General features: G+C 37.5%; 1 protein-coding gene and 1 long non-coding RNA gene across 4 annotated transcripts in view; one reads left to right on the top strand and one right to left on the bottom strand.

Moving 5' to 3' along the window:
- Positions 1–19,658, top strand: part of LOC147506420 (uncharacterized) — a 44,488-nt gene extending 24,830 nt beyond the window's left edge. Inside the window, exons 1-5 of one of the 3 annotated variants that reach the window (XR_015193741.1) lie at positions 14,903–15,419; positions 15,655–15,759; positions 17,822–17,875; positions 18,328–18,516; positions 19,076–19,658. This is a non-coding gene — a long non-coding RNA (uncharacterized LOC147506420). The other 2 variants (XR_015193742.1, XR_015193740.1) reach the window with 2 other exon arrangements.
- On the bottom strand, positions 4,125–7,626 carry LOC147506421 (uncharacterized). Its single transcript, XM_086603712.1, is given in 8 exon segments — positions 4,125–4,508; positions 4,877–5,015; positions 5,017–5,422; positions 5,500–5,683; positions 5,912–6,681; positions 6,775–6,906; positions 6,998–7,131; positions 7,484–7,626. Coding segments are annotated over 8 exon segments (2,292 nt in total).
- Positions 19,659–19,877: the final 219 nt, after the last annotated feature.

Below are 19,877 nucleotides of genomic sequence, written 5' to 3'. Positions count from 1 at the left end.
TTATTTCACAAAAAGGGATTTTACGAAAGAGACCCTTCAACGGCCACCCTACTGAACTCCTCAATTTGTGCCATCCATGATGACTTCAAAATCTTAAAAGCCCGGGAGAAGGGCTGGTACAGCTTTTATCGGTGGTAAAGGACTCCACCACACAATGACTCTTTAGTCGCAGCCGCGACCAGAACCGATGCGGGGATCTTATATCTTATATAATCGACCGGATCTGTATGTAACCCATGCCGGGGGCGCTTCCCTAAGCTCGGACCAAAGCATCTATTTGCTCAACATTGGCTCCCGTGTGTTCCACGATGGCTAGGTACCCAAGGGAATATGATTGACCCAATGGATAATACCGTTGTGGGAATCCCTTCCCGCGTCCCCGGCTTGCTAAGCAAAATCGAAACTAACTATCACGAGTGCCCTTTTGTTGTTAGGGTAATCTGCCCGTATCATATAGTACCCTATTCTTAGGTAAACCATTTGTGCAAAACGTCCACCTAACCTTTACCCCCGGCGCCTTTCGACCGAATAACTCACCTCTGCTATTTAGTTTGCGGTGGGGCATGTGAGCAACATAATCGCCTTTGTTTTAGGTCAGCTCGTCAGCATATTTTGGACCCGATAGGCTTTTACCGGAAGCACTCAACGTCCTAATCGGATACCTACGCTCTAGCGGATGTAACTGGCGAAGGTGCTCTTTTCTCGCTTCGCACAGGGCGATCCGCGATTGTTCGGCTCTTATTGCGGGTGTCTTTCTCTGATCAGCGATTTCTCCACTACAGCTAATAGAGATAAAATTAAAGAGGGGGAGAACCTATTATTTCACAAAAAGGGATTTTACGAAAGAGACCCTTCAACGGCCACCCTACTGTACTCCTCAACTTGTGCCATCCATGATGACTTCAAAATCTTAAAAGCCCGGGAGAAGGGCTGGTACATCTTTTCAGTGGTAAAGGACTAACCACACAATGACTCTTTAGTCGCAGCGTGACCAGGAACTGATGCAGGGGATCTTATATCTTATATAATCGACTGGATCTGTATGTAACCCATGCCGGGGACGCTTCCCTAAGCTCGGACCAGTGGCATCTATTTGCTCTGAACATTGGTTACCAGGTGTTCCACAGATGGCTAGGTACCCAAGGGAATATGATTGACCCAATGGATAATACTTCGTTGTGGGAATCCCTTCCCGTGCCCTGGCTTGCTAAGCAAAATCGAAACTAACTATCACGAGTGCCTGCTTTTGTTGTTAGGGTAATCTGCCCGTATCATATAGTACCCTATTCTTAGGTATACCATTTGTGCAAAACGGCCACCTAACCTTTATCCCCGACGCCTTTCGACCGAATAACTCACCTCTGCTATTTAGTTTGCGGTGGGGCATGTGAGCAACATAATCGCCTTTGTTTCAGTCAGCACGTCGATATTTTTGTTTCAGATTCCCAAGTTGATTATTCATTTGACCTCACACCCAGCCAAGCAGATGTATCAGGTTAAGTACCCCTGGTGGTGACGAATCCATCTATTCTACTATAATTCAGGCCTTGGTAGTAGATAAAGGCCTCAAAAAATTTAGGAATTGGCATTTGCTTCAACATATATTGGAAGCAATAAGGGTAGTAGTAGGCTCCCCACCCTGACACCAGGGTATCCCAGACTCAACAATAAGGTCAGTTAGCTCTCGGCACTCGTACCATTGCAACCAACAGTGTACAACGTAAACAGTAGAACTTAAAGTAGTTATAATTACCTCCTCTTCCTTGGCGCTTGCGAAAAATTTGTTGCCTCCAAAGTTAAGTAAGCTCCATTCAGTTAAAGAAACGATCACAAACTGTAACAACACACTATCCACTCCGCCGTTTTATATAATAACTTCGCAGCAAACGTAACCATGACAAACATAATCTTGATGTAGTGATATCAAGAAAACCTAATTCGCGTTGTTAATATTGCTGCAGGAACACATGCAGTACAATATCAATTCCTTTGGTTACACATGTTAATGGATATGTATAGGCATAATTTAACAAATTTATATATCTTCTCAACAGAAATGAACTTAATGGAACAACATAAAAATTAATTTTTATCTTGGAAAAAACCTATGTAAATTACCTACTATAACAAAAAAGAGTGCAATTAACTTGTCAAATTGCAAACCAAATGATAACACATCACTAAACCTCGTTTGATGGATTAACCGGTGCACAACGCAAGGAAATTGCAGAGGCAACTGTAGTTCTATATTGTATACATAAGAGACACAATCAACATAATGGCGCAAGGAAGATTGAAATAACATACGATATATGAAGCAATAATTAGGCAGCTAAGAACAGAAGACACCAACGGCTAATGTGCACTGCAAGAACGGAGGATGTCATTGTAGACGACATTTTTAGTGTAAGTTCCAGAGAGACCCCTCAATGTTCCCTTCTTAACTAAAACTCTAGTTGAAGATTGTGAAACTCCTCTTGATAAAGCAACATAGAGTTGGCCGTGGGAGAAAACATGCTCGGGTAAATATATTCCAACATTTGGTATTGTTTGACCCTGTGATTTGTTTATTGTAAGAGCGAAGCTTAACTTTATAGGAAATTGTTTCCTAGTCAGCTCAAAAGGTAGGCTTGCATCTTGAGAAGGGTGCAACGGAATGCGGGGCAAGAAAACTCTAGCACCAGCTGAATTTCCAATAACGATTTCAGCATCAATTACATGTGTGTCGAACCCTCTACATATTAGTCTTGTTCCATTACATAGGCCATTCTTAGGATCTAAATTTCTCATTAAAATAACTGGAGCTCCTAGCTTGAGTTTCAACTGGTGAGGAGGCAGACCACTGGGACAAATAGAATTTAAGTACTCTTGAGGGTACAAACCACGCGAATCATTTCCAACCGAATCGAAAGAGTAATACGACACTTCTTCACCTGGAAACTGATCAATTATTTCATCATTCACTAATTCAACAGTTTCATTCCTAGGAGTTATTATTGCCCTCTTAATCATGTAGTCAGTGTCACCGGCATTTTCATGTAATCTTGGAAATATCTCATTGATAAGATTCACACGTGAATGCTCATTCTCCCACGGCACTACAATATCTCTAGGAAGTTCAATCATGTCCCCATCAATAAATGGTCTAGTCCCATCGCCTACGCTCATAAGAAACTCCGCAAAAGCGGGATCATTTTTCGCCGCATGTTTTCCTTAAGACGCACCACATGTACTTTATCCCAAAGTGGTGAGTTTGTAATACATGCATCAATATTAGTCTCAGGCTTTGTCCCACGTGAAACAATAGGGAGTACTTGACGGAAATCTCCACCCATAACTAAAACCTTCCCTCCAAAAGGCAATTCACTGCCCGTGATGTCTTTTAAAGTTCTCGGCCCAAAGGCCTCAAACGCATAACGATGTGTCATTGTAGCCTCATCCCATATCAAGATACTTTGCTGTTGTAACAAACATGCCAATTTGCTCTTCTTGCTTATTTTGCATGTGGACGCGTTGATGTAATTGGTATTGGAATCTTGAACCTAGAATGGGCCGTACGACCGCCAGCATCATTATAGCAAAGAATTCCCCGGTTGTCATTTGCAATAGCAATATGGCCCTCGCCCGAGTTTTGCTAGAATGGATTTATATAAGTATGTTTTGCCTGTTCACCGGTCCGGTCAACGAAATATACCGCACCCTCTCTCCGTTGGACCGAACTGATAACTGTTCATAAGCATTTTTTTTTATCATTAGTAAGTTTACTTACGTAAGTAATGTCTTCAAGCAATGGGAATAGACAGCCTCCTCTAACCAAATTGGATATATCATCTAGGTCGACATGTTCATCGGTGATTGCAGGCAAATCGTAGTCCGAAATATTTTGACCATGTTGTTCCAATAACACTTGAAGTTCGTGGTAACAAACGATCCGTCGCGATAACGCTGAGTTCAAACCCGACGCGGTGTAATCTTCGGCCATATAGCTATGGAATTCATTCCACAAATCACGAACTCCAGATGGATTACAATATACCAAAATTGTAACAAATAATTTCCGTAGAGAAGTGGGCATTTGTATCCTCGATGCTTCAAGCAAACATTCGTGAACATCATCATCCTTTTCAAGTAGGCCCAATGCTTCCACCACCTTTTGAATGTGGGTATACATTAGATCCGACCGTTCGTAGATGCTCAAACGATGTTGGTCCTCGAACATGATTAAGCAATACCCTCAAGTAGTACCTCTCACCTTCAAGAGGGGATACTGCATAAAGCCTTCCAATGACACGATTATGTCCATTTCTTTTTTGCCAATGATTGGACGTCCTGTTCCATACATAATGTCCAGGGATCTCACGATAAAGATATAGCCGAGCAGCCTCATCAATGCTATTAAGTTTTAAAAATTCTGTTAACATCGTGCGGGAGTTCTTATCATCAGCCAAAACATCCTCAATGAGTTGGTTGCCTTCATAGGTGACCTCATGCATATTCTTAAGATGGACCTGCAAAGAATACACGATGGGTATATTTGACTAAGCTGAATTCAAAAATTCTCCAAAGGGCTTCTTGTGGGCAAATCCAACGCCCATCTACATACCGCTTGATTTCATCTTGTTCTTCTTTGTCCGTAGATGTTACTTCCATGGCCACTGATCCGAACCCTTGTAGATATAATTTGTACAAATATTTGACACTTTTAATGCTCGAGCATACCTCCACATTGATATGGCAATTGTATTTTTTAACAACCACGGGTTATAAGGTACAACCCAACGACATCGACATGGTAACGACGAATGATTCGACAATTGCAAAAGCACCGTTGTCTCGCCATATATGTAGCATAGGAATCAATACCTTGATTAGTTACTGGTGCAAATTGTTTTGGGAAATTTCTTGTACATTTCTGATCTTTCATGCAAACACATGTTGGATTCACAGCACCACACGGTCCATGAATCATGTGTTTGACAACAATCTCATATAGCTCTGGTTCAATATTTGATCCGAATTTCCGCTCTAACAATTTGGTCATAATCGTCTGCAGTTGTTAGCTTGTCATTCTCGTCCAGAATAAGAAGGATGTGTGCATGAGGCATTCCTCTTTTCTGGAATTCAATAACATGAACGTGTGCCACGACTTTCCCAAGAACTCCTTTAGTAAACAAATCATTCTTCAACTCTTCAAGCTTTGCACGAAATATCCTTACTATCAAATCTGGCCTGTCATTTGGAACTTGACCTTCTAACAACTCATTAGTGATCTCCTCCCAAGACGGATTGCAAGTCATTGTGATAAACAAATCCGGCCTCCCATACTTTTGAACTAATGCCATAGCATCGTGATATCGCCGGTGCATGTCACCAGGACACCTAACAAAAGATGCAGGCAAGATTGTTTTGCGTCCAACATTACCTAAATATTTTTTAAGAGATGGATATAAGGATGTCTAACCGGTCAAATGGTAATAAATTATAAAACTTAATACACACCTGAATGGATTTCTCCTGAGCTTAAATAGTCTTGCAGTCCTTGATAAAGCTCAGCCCTAATTTCTTGTTGGTGATCACGTATCCACCTTAATCTCAGAGTTGATATTTTAACATAGTTGTCAACTATGTATTGTTGCAAAAGACGGCCACTACGGAGAAGTAGAAGTGGATCATTTGGTCGAATCTAACAATGGGATAAGACATTGGTCAGGTAATTGTTTTGGAAAACCAATACAGAACAAAACACTAAATAGATCAAAGTTGAAAGCTTACTTGGAGCAAGTAACAATAAAATTGTTGACTCGTGAGTCGTTTTCTATTAGAACGGAACATATGCAAATTCCATCCCGGGCTGCCGTAAGGGAGTAGAAGAGAGTATTGAAGTGGATCATAATAGCCGGCCGTGTCGAACATTCTCAAACTCTCCAGATATTCGTTGAGCTATGATGTCCCTTTCATTTAGGTTAGTTGGATCCTCACCACCAACTAAGATCGCTGCCACTTGAGAAGATGTAGGCATGCTATATTGATGTGCTCCTGTTGGGTTATCTCTAATAAGTAGACGGAGATTCGGTGATGATAACCTCTGGGAAACTTGGCGAAAAATCTGGACATACGGATTCTCCTTTAAAACATTATGAATGATAGCCAATACCCGTCTGTCCAACACTCCATTTTCAGCCATACGATTGTCAAGCTCATGATCTGTATCGTATATATACATTTGAAGAAATCTAGGTCTGTGACCAGGACTGGGCAAAAGGCTACCGATACGGTGATAAATAGAGCCTCGGGCTTTATACGTGTAAATTCCTTCTCGACCATTAGCCAGATCATCGTCGATCTTAACCCCCATAAAAGTAAATGAGAAGACATGATTATATGCACGTATGTTCTTCCTAAAATCGACAGCAGTAGGTGATGGAGATGTAAATAAATTAATCAACCCAGGCGGAGCTGTTAAAGTTGGCAAGCTTATTGTCCCATTTGAGCAGCAAAAACCAGGCGGTTCGCGACGGAATAGTTTCGCTTGGCATTGTGGACAATTCGTAGCTTGTGGTAAACGATGTGTCTGAACATCTAAAGAGTTGTCATAGCCTCGTGCACAATTATGATTCCGCCTTTTTCTAGTTGTGTCTCCCCTCCTCCGGCCGATCTGACCGTTATCTAATGCAACACACTCTGCTAAGTCAATATATTAATCACATAAGCCAAGCAACAGAAAAGCCTAAAAGACATAAAATAGATACGTTTAATTCAAGGACAAAGTTTAACCTTGCATAGGAAGTACTTCTTCTCTTGAACCCCCATGGTTCCCCCCGACATCATCAGAGTGAATTACAGTATTAATCCCATTGAATGGATTAATGGCATCAACACAGAAATCCCCGTGATCAGCGTCAGTGTCTACAAAATAAATAAAGGTCCTTGTATTGCAAGATACGTAAACGAAAAGAACAAATCTATTATTGGGTCAAGGTTAAGGTCCACATGTAACCTTCAAAAGGCTCGCCTTCACTGCCACTGCTGATCTGGATGTCGACCCCATTCAAGCCAACGTTATTGATAGCATAGTCGTCAGGAATATCATCAGCAAGGATGCCCAAACCGATTAGAGTCAATTCATTTTCCCTAGATAAATAATCGGTTGTGAATCTAAGCGGATAAGTAATTAGTGGTGGTAGTTACCGCCATTGCCACCAATTTCCGATGTAGATGCCGCTGCACTAATACAGCCCGGCATATTGCCTTATATGAGTTAGACGATTTCGCTGCAAATCACGCTTCTCCGTAAAGCAATACGTGTGGAACATCTCTAGATGGGTGTAGGCCCGGATTAACTCGAGGCGCCGAATTGTTGGAGTCCAACGATCCATTAGCAAGAAACGATTGAGGGGCATGCCACGCTACACGCATGCGCTCTCCGGAAGTCAATTCTTCATTTCTTTGGTTTCGATTCGTTGATAATAATTGATTCGCCTACGTTCCCTTATTCGGGCCCATCCGTTCCGAGCTCATATTGCTTACTCTTGCTCTCTCTCGATTACGCCGGTTTTGTTGTTGTTGTTGTCGTACGTCACGATCACTAAGGGAACCCAAGCTTGGGTGCTCCTCATGCGCATCCATGTCTAAATGGTTGTAAACGGAAAATATATTGCCTGCACTTACCACTTTTCAAAGGTAGGAAAAGAAATGATATCTAGGAGTTACTAATCCAAATCCCAGGCTTAACAGATTCAAAAATGTAAAGAAACTAAAACAAAACCGCAGACAACAAAAATTTAATGTGATTAATAAAACAAAACGAAAAGATATAATAGTCCGAAAAACAAAATAAGTTAAACATACCTTAAAGCACACGAGGCTAATAAGAATAAAGAATTAAATATATAGTTGTTGATGGTCCAGAAAAATTAAAATAACATCATCATATTTGGTTAGGTACGCAAGTTATTCAAAAACTAAAATAAGTTGCGGAATGTACTTTAACTTAAGCGATTCATGCAAAGATGGCAAATATAATAATGTATTTCATTTGATTAGAGAGAGGAACATAATCAAAATGCGATCCTAAATATCCCAATAGACGACTTTGATTCGAACAATACCGGTCCTAAGAAGGAAGAAGATGTTCAAGAGTGAAGCCAACGCACCTTAAATTCTAATTGGGCGAAGATTAACTTATCATTATAGCGATGCACACAGCTCAAAAGATTGACAGAGTGCTTCTGAGCCGTATTGACTGCAAACAACAAAAGAAAAAAGGTTAAAAAAACTTGTGTAAACGTACATAAGGCTCTATACCCTTCCCAATGGGGGGTAAATTGGCTATCGAAGATGTTGAAGCATTGCCTATGATGGCTGCTTGTCTTGATCCTACCTTGGGCCCTTTCTATGTAACACTAATCTCATAATTATAATTATAGTATAAAATTTGAAAGTGAACTGGGATCATCCTTTTTTATTTAAGCCTCATTTATATCACAGCATCCAATGAATATGTAAAGACAGTATCGGAATTATCCTTATAAGGCTCAAAAATGTTGTTTATAACGTAGGGAATTTGATCTAAACAATGTTAATGAAAAACCTAATCATAGTCGAGATGAATAAAAAACTATCCATGACTACTGCGTCGATGACCATGAGGGGCACAATGACAGTTGACCATAATTCTAGTGGTAGAGTAAAGTCGTACGGGCCTAACCAAATAAAGCAAAATGAGACGCCGTAGAGGGATTGTGTATCACGCCACATTAAACATTGAATGGCCTATTAAAAAAGCATTTATAAATAATTAAACATGCATATACGGAATTAGCTTTTAAATCATTCCAGCGAAGAAGTTGGTCACGTAGTGTCAGATTAGGCATATGCGTAGGCATGGCAAAGAATGGCAAGGGACATCAAATATGCGTAGGTATGTGTGAAGAGTTGTTGGATTTCCAGTAACCTAATCATTGTAGACCTTGTTTTGGTCAAGAATCAAGGCATGTTGGAAACATTAAAACTGAAACACAAAAGCAACTTGGTTAAAGGTGCGGTCAAGGGCAAAGGACCACGAAAGCATAGTGTAGTCGGCCACAAAGCATGATAGGCGAAATCAAAATCCGAAATATATAAAAACAACAAATCCAAGAGAAGTCGCAAACATTTATGGTACTTGGTTAAAGGTGCGGTAAAGGGCAAAGGACCACGAAAGCATAGTGTAGTTGGCCACTAAGCATGACAGGCGAGATCAAAACCATAAATAAATAAAAACAACAAAACCAAGAGAAGTCGCAAATAGTTATGGTTTGCATACTGATCAAAGAGTTCGTTAAATATTTAAAAAAATCATTGTTCCAAGTATACATGTAAGGTTGTCCTGCCCCTTAATGGCCCAAAAACAAAAGCACCAGAGGCATGGGCATTATAAAAAAGCACCCTGTTAGCTTATCATCACTAAGATTATGGCAGTTACGGTTCGAAAAGACACACGCACACAAAAGGTAAAATCATCACTTTGTGAACATGGTAGCCACTGATTTAATGCGTGGCTATTGTAAGAGGTCAATTTCCATTTAGCAAATCACACAACGTCCAAAAACTAACAGCATGACGACAATAGAATCAATCGGATTAGAATCGATGCCTAATGGACTTTGCAACCCCCATACATGGTTGGATAACCATAGAGGATGAGATTAGAGTTGTAGAAGAGAACAATTTTTTACCGAGCCCATCCAATGAACATAACATAAATGATACCAAGAGGACGTTGTTCTTGTTTGTTACTAAATGGTGATATAGAACATCGACTAGGACTTAAGCATATCGAACCATACAACTTTAATAAACAAACCATATAGTCTATTATAAACATCAAAGTCAAAAGAGCCGAGAAAGTGAAATAATTATACCATCTGTCATGAAAAAAACATAACAAATTTACAGAACATCTACCCATTATCACATACAGTATAAACCGCCTGGATTGAAGGTGTTATGTTCAACTAAATTTGCTATGTCCAGTTTTAGTATGATAAGCTAAATTATAAGTTGTCTAATATGGACTATTTTAAGTGCAATGTCTTTTTAAAAGGTTCATCATATTATATCCAACTAAAGTGCAATGTCGTTCTCTTAATCACATAGCACAGCTTCAATACAGGATTGTCAAGTTATAATACACAAATGTATGAGTATTTAGAATCTAACACGTACGCTCGTTGACACATAAGGAAAATGTGTACATGCTCATCCCGCACAATAATGATAGCCGCCGTCAGATGTTTCTAAAACCCATGGCTCCATTTTAGTCGTTTAGGCAATGGGAAACCACTAATAAGAATGAGCACTGAACCCAAATGCAATCCCAAATGAAGACTTAGTAAGTCACCACTATAGCCAAACCAGACAAAAAAAATTCAACATTACCAAGTATGAGTTAACGAAAATGAAATTAAAAAAAAAACGCAATTCAAAACCATCAAATTAAAACGATTATGAAAGCAAATCATCAAATTTAGGAAGCGGGAGAAGGGGTTGGAAAGGCTTGAAAAGAGGGCATCAACTAAGGGGCGGGCTTGTTCGAATAGTGTCAAGCTTTAAGAAGGGGAATATAATGAGAGTAGGCGATTGTAGCAAGGTTTAACAACAGGAGCAATACATATTAGAATTCAAAGCGGACGGGGCTGCTGCAGGTGAAATTAGTCTCTTTCATGGTGAAATCATGGCACATAAATAGTTAAAATGAAAAACTATAAAATCTAAACTACAAAAGATTGATCAAAATAATACCAATAATGACTAATAACCACAATCAGGCCTGTATTCAATTACGGCTAATCCGAACCCTATGCTTAAATACCCATCAATGTATGAACAACAACATAGAAAAAATTATAAACAATCAAGTCTCGTGTCACCATATATTAAAATCAATGCATAAGTTGTAACATTTAGCTATCTTTATCAAGCATTGCTTCCTTTATACTAATAACTTGATAGCAAAAAAGGACTAACTGTGTAAATATGCTTCCAAAAAGAACAATAATCAACATACCCGATTTCAAATTATGTAACTTGTAAAGCGAAACAGACATGATTTTCAAATTGTGTTCAATAAGCAATAACCATACTTTCTTTTCCACAACGTTTGTGTCTGTTATCTTGTTTTCTAAAGCCTCAATGCCTAATTTCTTATATTTCATTATACGATAGTGGAACTCGTCAAATCAATTTCTCATTCAGAACATTTGCATTCAATGGATTACTCTATAAACGTTTTTTAAAAGATACATACACTCTCATTGTGGGTGGGAAGTTAATAAAAATCGATGAGCAAAAGCATTCCAGCCATTAAGAAAAAGGCATTTAATTGGAGTGGTAATGCATAACTTTAATTTGGTGATTGTGCTTAGTTGAATTTCATGGAAAAACATTACTGAAAGATTATGTACTAACCTCATGGGCACTGCTGGATGAATCGCGTCTAACGGGCCTTGCCTACTTTGCTTCCAAATCTTTGCACACAACTTGCTCTTAATATATCTTCTTCTGTTATTCTCCTAATGGGAAATGTTCCTTCACGATATTAATTCACCATAAAAGGACATAATTCACCATAAAGTGACGATAACTGCAAACCTTGACATTCGTCGCGTTGTAGCCATTTGGTATTTCCGGTGGAATCTACAAAGCAAAGATAAGGAAAAACTTTATGTTCTTAAAAGTATGTTCTCTTACATGTTTCTTGCATTAAGAAAAAATACAAGCACCAATATCCATTACGAAAAGTTTTTGTCCTTGTAAGTGACGGTGATCAAAAGGTAGTTGTTGGTGAGATAGAACACAATATATTATATTGACATTAGGACTTTACAGCAACAGCAACTGGATCAACTCTTTAGAGCAACTGAGGGTGATCAAAATCTAAATTGGATATATTCTACAGTTTTGGCCTACCAAGTGTCCTTTTATTCTGTACATTTAAGCGTTGAGTAAACAAATTGGTGTTGCAAAGCAGAGATGCGCTTGCGGTGCTCAGGCTGTTAGACTCAGGCAATTGGGTAGCTAAAAGTTGTGTGACCTGAAAAGAAATTGCTCACACATCTAAATTACTCTATTAGGCTAAATAGAATGGCATAAAGCGAACAACAAACTCGTGATCTAGATTCTATTTACTTTCATAGATAACGGAAATGGCTTACTTAACTGATGAATATTCAAAAGTCACACCGTCACTCCAAATAATCACTTGAAGAATATAACTGTGCAGTATAAAGAATTAAGATTCAACTATGAGGTTTGACATAAAGCGAACAACAAACTCGTTATCTAGATTCTATTTGTATACATTGGATTATTCAAAAGTCAAAGAATATACAATTATAAACACATACACAAATCCGGCGCGACTGAAATCGACAACTTAAAAAATGAATATTTGGTATTATCAGATAAATGTACTATCTCTGATTGCCAGAAGAAACCCAACCAGAGGAACATAGTGTCAAGGATATCCGGATTTGTGTTTGGAAACAAAAAGGCCTACCTGAATTGTCTTGACCATAGGCTTTTGATGGGCTCCTTCCTCGACAACCACGCTAGAAACCACCACGCATAACAGTGAAATTGGAAGTTGAAAGAACTGGAAGTTGAAATTGGAAGTTGAAAGAACTGAAGTCCTTCTTTAGGAATTTCAAGCTGAGCAAGGTTTGGGAAAGCACTACTTCTACAGTATTTATCAAGCATTTACCTCCTTTAATTGGGGGTAGAATATCCTTGAAATGCTAAGAATGGTCTTTGGTTTCAATTCTACATGGTAGCTCGATAATCATAGTTTTCTCAAGTTCTCAACCCCAAATTTACTCAATGGAGGTCCACGAGCCAACTTGTTAAGAAGATAATCATAATAATTAAAAGAATCCTCCTTTGATCCTTTCTCTATTTCTCTAATCTCTTCCAAGCATATATAGATGGTCATCTAACCAGTACTGGAAAGAGTTCATGAAGAAAGGAGGGAAAGTTGAAATAACTCAGTATTAATTGGAAGTTAAGTGGGTATTAATGGTATTTAAGTGGGTATGAATGGCAAGGCAACACCGCATATGTCAATATAGGCGCGGATTTGGTTTTTTGCCCTAATTGACATAAAACTCCTTTGTCCAGGTGTTGTAATTGAAGGGTATAAATAGAAATAAAAAATTAAATGACGAAATAGTCCTTTTTAAAGACATTGAATAATATTTTTTTTGTATTTAATCAGGGGTATTAGGTGGTAGAAAAAGGGCTGGTCTAATTTAAAAGGCCAGGTTAATTATGGTGTATTAACGCGTCACACACCACTCATCTGCCTAAACATTTCCTTATATTTCTCTTTTATAACTTAAAATTCCAATCTACTTAATATGGTATAAAATCTGTCAAGTTTGGACTTTGGAGTACAACCCATATTCACATATATTCTCACATGGTCACATGTCCCTTCAACCCATCATCCATACTCTCTGCCACCAAATTAGGAGATCAGTGGCTGAACATGGGAAGCAGGAGGTGTTGGGTTTATCGGCATACTCTCTTATAGTAAGTTATGGAGTGGATCCACAATGCACTCTTTAACAACGAAGTAACCTCTATTGCAAACAATCACACTTGACAGATAGTCATTTTAAATGTAAGACATCATATGACAAATTGAAAATTAAAGAAACCAACTAATACTCTCTTCGATCATAAATTAAAACTAATCAAGTAACCGGTAAGAAGGAAAGATGACTTAATCGCATATAATGCTTGAGTTGTTGTGAAGAATATCGAGAACAGCCAGTAGGATTCCATTTAACTTCAATTTTCTCCATGGAAATGTGAGAAAATTGCTTAATAACTTCCTCTAAAGAACTAACGCTGACTTGTCAAAATGATACAAGATCAATCAAATCGCCTTTTGTAAATCTATCCTTACGATATCCACACAAAGCTCTACATACTTGAACATTATCCGCTGTTCAAATTTGTGCCATGCCCGCCGATTTCTCCTTGACATAATTACAACATGGAGTGATTGCAAGGCAGCTTGTTTCTCGCCCCAATTTAAAAACGTGATAATGACCCGATCAAGGCACTATCTAGTTTTTGGACACAATAACACATGATTTCAATACACCATAGAAGTAGTTCTTCTAGCGATGGAAATAGTGTTCCAGACTATACATAATCTTTTTTCAAGTTGTAAAAGAAAGAAAGTGATCGGTGTTACTGCACATGTTGAACTACGTACTTAAATTCAAAAACCCCATGACAAAATAGCGCTCCATTACAAAAAATAGTAGTTTCACATCCTTGAATGGATTTTATCCAACCTGAAACAAATCAATTGTATTTCTAATAAAAATAACATTTTGGGGTTTGATAGTAACAAAGAAACAAAATGCAAAGGTACTTACTTGTATATCAAAATGGAATCAAATTGAAGTGAGATGGATTGGAATTCGAGGAACAATCTTTTACAACCCAGAAACTTATATCTAAGAGTCTGAAAATAAAAAAGGTGGAGAAGGAGAAGACGAAGTGAGGGAAAGTTTTTTTTGGGAGGGGGTTCATTTTTACTGTTTGCAAAAGAATGTGGGATACGTAGAGATTGAGAGGAAAGGGAAAGGGAAAGGATTGGTATATTAATGGTAATTAAAGTCTCTATTAAATAACTAATAAATATAGGCGTACAATTCATATATTGCGTGTATTTAGTTTTCAACCTGAATTTACACAAAACTCCTTTGTGAGTGTGTTATAACTGAAGGGTATAAATGGAAATAAAAACTAAAAAAACGGAGTAGTCTTTTTTAAAGGGATTGAATAATTTATTTTTATATATAATCAAGGGTATTTAGTGGTAGAAAAAAGGCTGGTCCAATTTAAAGTTACAGGTTAAATTATAGTATACTCTACTAATTGAGATTCATATTTTTTGACCAATTTCTCCAAAATCATAGAGATATGAGTCTTAAATTCATGATACCATAAGCTAAAAAAATTGTATGGTGGTGGGGTTTAATTTTATGGCTGTGACAAGCATTCAAGTCGGTTTGTGGTTCACAAAATTTCTTTGTCAATGTAGTGTAAACATGGTATGGTGGTGGTGAACCATTCGTTAGGATATCAAGATTCAAGACCAATGAGTCTGCATTTTTTAAGCTTCTTCATGGTACTACAAAAAAAGTGTATAGGCCGCCGTTTGATAACCTCAAAAGAGAATTAGGTCATCTGTTTTGCATGTATAGCTCCTTCGACTATGGCCAAAGTTTAAAGCAATGCTCTGAACTTGGACATATCTCTAAACTTGGAAACAACAAAAATCTTTTAGAAGGGAGTATACAAGCCAAGACACAAGCATATCTTATTCCAAATGCCCATTGCTAGAGTTCAGAGAAACAGAGGTAAAATGAATGAACTTCATATTTCTTACTAAATTAAAGTATCCCTGAAGGTTCAGTATGTGTTCACCCTACTTTGAGTGATGTAGAGCGCCATATATCTTGGCATCTTGCCGGAAACCATTAATAGCTAGAGCTATATAGAACACTTATACTCTGCTCAAACTTAATTTTATTCTCTTCAATTTTTATTTTTCTGTTGAACTGATAGAGTTTTAGCTTTTCCATTTGGATGCAGATGGATGACTAGCTAGGTGTGCTATGACAGTTTGTTCAGCAGTTTCATATGGTATATAGCAAGAATCGTTGAATGAATAGTGGTTGTCTTCAATTTTATGACCGGGTAAGTAGTTTGATCTTTTTATTATGGGCAATGTTTATGTGCAATTTGATTGGAAATATTTGGAAATAATGGTTTACCAATAAAAATACTTTCTATTTCATTTTAATAATTTGTTTGTTAATGTGGCTGAACGTATGTTTTGTTTATTTAATTTGTCTTAATCCGTTTGATACATTCTTTCGTGCGCAACCTACTTGAGCATAACAAACAAAGTGGTTATAATTTTTGGCGTATGCTGAATTGGTAAATGACCTTAGTGGCTTAGTGCCTTATTTATTCTATTTGCAAAACATGATCTTCAATGCACGCTGCACCTTCCACACATACATGGTCATACCTTTTTGGCAAGTAAAGACATCTAATGAAGTACAATCTCTCTACTCAAGCTATGATCTCTCCGCCCTATCTCTCTATGTTTCTATAAATTTGGTTTTCTTTGTGTATAACTTCAATCTAGAGAAAGCATGTAGAACCTGATATGAGTTCGTGTTATTGTGTTGAATGAATCTGACATGTCATTGGCACAGACATTCGCCTAAGTACATCAAACAAAAAACTGATGACGGTTTCATACTGGGTTGTGTAGTAGGAATATGTAGTTGCAAGCCAAGCAAGTCTGTTGTAAGAGTAAGACCACCCCCCCTAACCATAGCATGCAGAAAGTGGGAAAACAAATGAATTAAGGTGATTTGTTTGTTTTCAAACCCTTTGTGTTGTCTTTTACATTAGAATCTCATATGTGAACTTTATCTCTTAAAGACTGAAGGCCATCAATGGGAATCTTATAAGGAGCTTGCTAACAATTATTAAAAGCCATGGTGATACTTATGAGCAGATCTTGGTCTGGGAAGAATATGATTCCTTTGTAAGGGTTCTTATCAATCATAGTCACCTTGCGGTAAAACAAATATATTATATGAGAGAAATAAGTATTAATGTCCATCCCCTTACTTAAATCCTTCAATGGGTAGTCTTTGTTTCATTTGTTTTGGTGGTGGTTTAGGAAGACTTAGTTCAAGAAATCTTTATCTTTGGAGACTCGGCTGATTCAAGATACCAGCCATGTAGTCAACTTGACACCCTACTTAAGAGTTTCATCAAAACGTTATGGACATGGTCTCATTGGTGGTAAGCCAACGGGTTTATTTACGGCGAGGTCTATGGAGCTTTTGTCTTTGAGGCATTTATGCGCACGACGACTTTACCTTTATACTTGGAACAATATTTTCTTTGTGGTTGTTTAACCTTTATTGGAAATTTGGAAGTAAGTTAAATGAGTACCATTCTGTTGGCTCATCAGATTCAATACCTTCTTTAAACGGGCATGAGTTGTTGTTTTAGTAGGTTGTTTTGTTTTGCTCATGGTTTACTTCTCACTGCCATTATAAAAGCATTGATGATTATAAAATTCTATTGGTATTTGAAACCTAGCTAAAGGTTGCATTCACACGTTATATGCTGAGATACTCACATTGTTTGATAAAAATGCCTCACTTTGTAAGTTAGTTTCCATCGTTTTTAGGTTAATGTAGAATCCATATTTTGTTTCTTCCCTTGCATATGTGTTTGTTTGTCATACCATATATTCATTCTTGGTGTTCAACTTATGATAGCAATTGTTTGAGAAAAATGAGTACCTTATATTTTGGAAACTTTCTCCTTCAAAATATTATGTTATTATTATGTGTTTAATTAGGAGCATTAGTTGGACTGAGGCATGGGAACATGTATAAGGAATGGTGATTACCTTACTACAAGTAGTCTAGGCATCTCAAGGTTATCCTCATCAAATGCAAGGTTCTAGGTTACTACACCGTACACTAACATGATATCGCCATAAGCTTTTCCATTGTTGTTACCTATTTTGCTTGAGCCCCACACACATTGCTTCTTATTAGTTTGATTAGAAGTCTTTTCATTCGTGGTTGTTAGTCTTTTCCCACTCTAATATACCACCTTCTCCTGCAGGTCAACCAATTTGGGTATTTTTTCCTTCAATTTCATGCTCTCCATATTTACTTCAACAACATCCTTCCTTACTACTTGACTCCGCAAACTGCAGGTTGAGAGCAAGATTTGATTGTGCAGAATCAAGCTCTTAAGTTAACCAATTCGGGTAAATTTTTTTTCATTATAACTATACATTATGTTTCTTGCAATTATTATTTTTAGGTGAGATTTGGATTCCTTTGCAAATAGTATGTGATAGATTCTTTCACATGTGAATGTGACAAATTTCAAATTGGTCTTAGTAACTGTGTATAAGCAAATGGATATATCAGTTGCCAAGAATATGTTTAGTAGTGGATTTGGTCGACTGAAATTGATATGTCGTGCACTGTATGCTAAATTGATGCTTTTAGTGTCAATAAATCAATAGGATCAGTAAGATCAATTTTGATTTTCCTGTTTTTATATATTCTATTTATCACTCCCATATTCTTCCATACCTTTTTGTTTTAGATGGAATAAAAAGGGTCGAAATGTGTAAATCTTAATTTTCATAGTGCATGTGTAGTTTTTTGTTCTCTAGATAATGTTGCAACTAAGAAACTATCTGTTATTCAGGCTGTTGGCATCCGTCCTGAACGTCAGAAGCTTGAGTTATCAGAAGCAGACTTGGTCATATTTCTTGGTGATCTCAGTTATCAGCCCCACGGTATTTCCTACAAGTAAGCAAAGGACTTGGTTTCTGAAAAATGCTTTGATTGGTTAAGAGAAAGAAATTGGCTTACAGCTCTATTCTTCCTTCTTGATGTAAGTTTTAGGGTTTCTTTGCATATATTTGATGAGGTTGTTCATATTATTTGTTTGGATAAGATACTTATCCGGTTAATATTCTCTCACTACACTATATACATGTGTGGTTGAATTAAAGTTTTAATAAATAAGATCTTACTATTATGAGCTTATTCAAGTTGGTTGCAATGGTATGAGTGCGGAGAGCCTACTTCCCTTATTGCTGCCAAGATCCAACATCTGTATTGTTTTCTGTTGAAGCCTTTGCCAGCAACCAAGTCCTAATTTTGAGCTTAAGTGCAGAATCATTTATTGCTCCCTTCTTTATCTTTATTTATTTATTGTTTTTTTTGATAGCCATTTTCCCCTGTCAACTACTTCTACATTCAGAGTTGTTCTTCTCTTACATATTCCAACTCGGCAATAATTTCCACCAAGTTCCTTAGACTGCATACTCTGATACGCTCAGTTATGTTCCGATATTGGTGCTATGTGATGTTTTGGCAGTGTGATAGAAAATGTAGTAATTGGCATGATATCTAAATTATAAGATTTCCAATTCATTTTTTCCTTGCAGAAAGTGACTGAAGTGTTGCAATAGTCTGTCAGGAGCTTACTGGTTGGTTCGACATTTCTGAGTGCACCTAGAAAGCTAGACATAAGTGTTTGCTAAGAGTCCATAATCTCCACTTTGAGATGATCATTTGCATACTCCTGCTTCATCAAATGACAACTTCTTTTACAATATGACATAGCATTCCCCTTGCCGATGTTTGTTGGTAGAGCTCTACACAAAGTAGACAAGATTTTAGTTGGATACCAAGTATCAGATCCATTTTGGATCAAGTTGAAGTTCTATCTTTTCATGACGCTTGCTTTGATAAATTGTTGTGTAATCACTACAAGCCAGTTATAGTTCACTGCAAGCCAAAATATTGTATATCTGTCTTATTGTTTTTCTTCACTTAAATATCAGACGATGCCATGACTAGCGTCTGACCTGCATTACCTGTTGTTCCTTTTTGAATATGTAATCCTCAACTTATAATTCACTAGGAGGTTTCCATATGAATTATATGTACAGTTGTAGACCCATGTTGTTAAACTTGAGTGGATCTTCGTTGGAACGCATGTGTTTCAATCAGTACTAATTCATTATACAGTGCGCAATTATTTTTAACTTTGCATATCATCACAGCCTCACAAGGTATCATCGGCTTCATCACCATTAAAAACTTAACTATGTGTCTATGTTCACATACTCTTGAATGAGTTTTATATTTCATTCATGTGCAGAGCACGTGTTTTTTAGCTAGTGACAAGTAAATGCTGCGTGCCTATGAACTTCAAAACATGATCGCCTCTAACAGCAAAGCGAT

The sequence above is a fragment of the Coptis chinensis genome, chromosome 4 (genome assembly GCF_015680905.1).
Source record: "Coptis chinensis isolate HL-2020 chromosome 4, ASM1568090v1, whole genome shotgun sequence".
Classification (NCBI taxonomy): domain Eukaryota; kingdom Viridiplantae; phylum Streptophyta; class Magnoliopsida; order Ranunculales; family Ranunculaceae; genus Coptis; species Coptis chinensis.
Note: the sequence above shows the minus strand (reverse complement) of the source record. Positions and strands in the feature narration are given on the sequence as shown.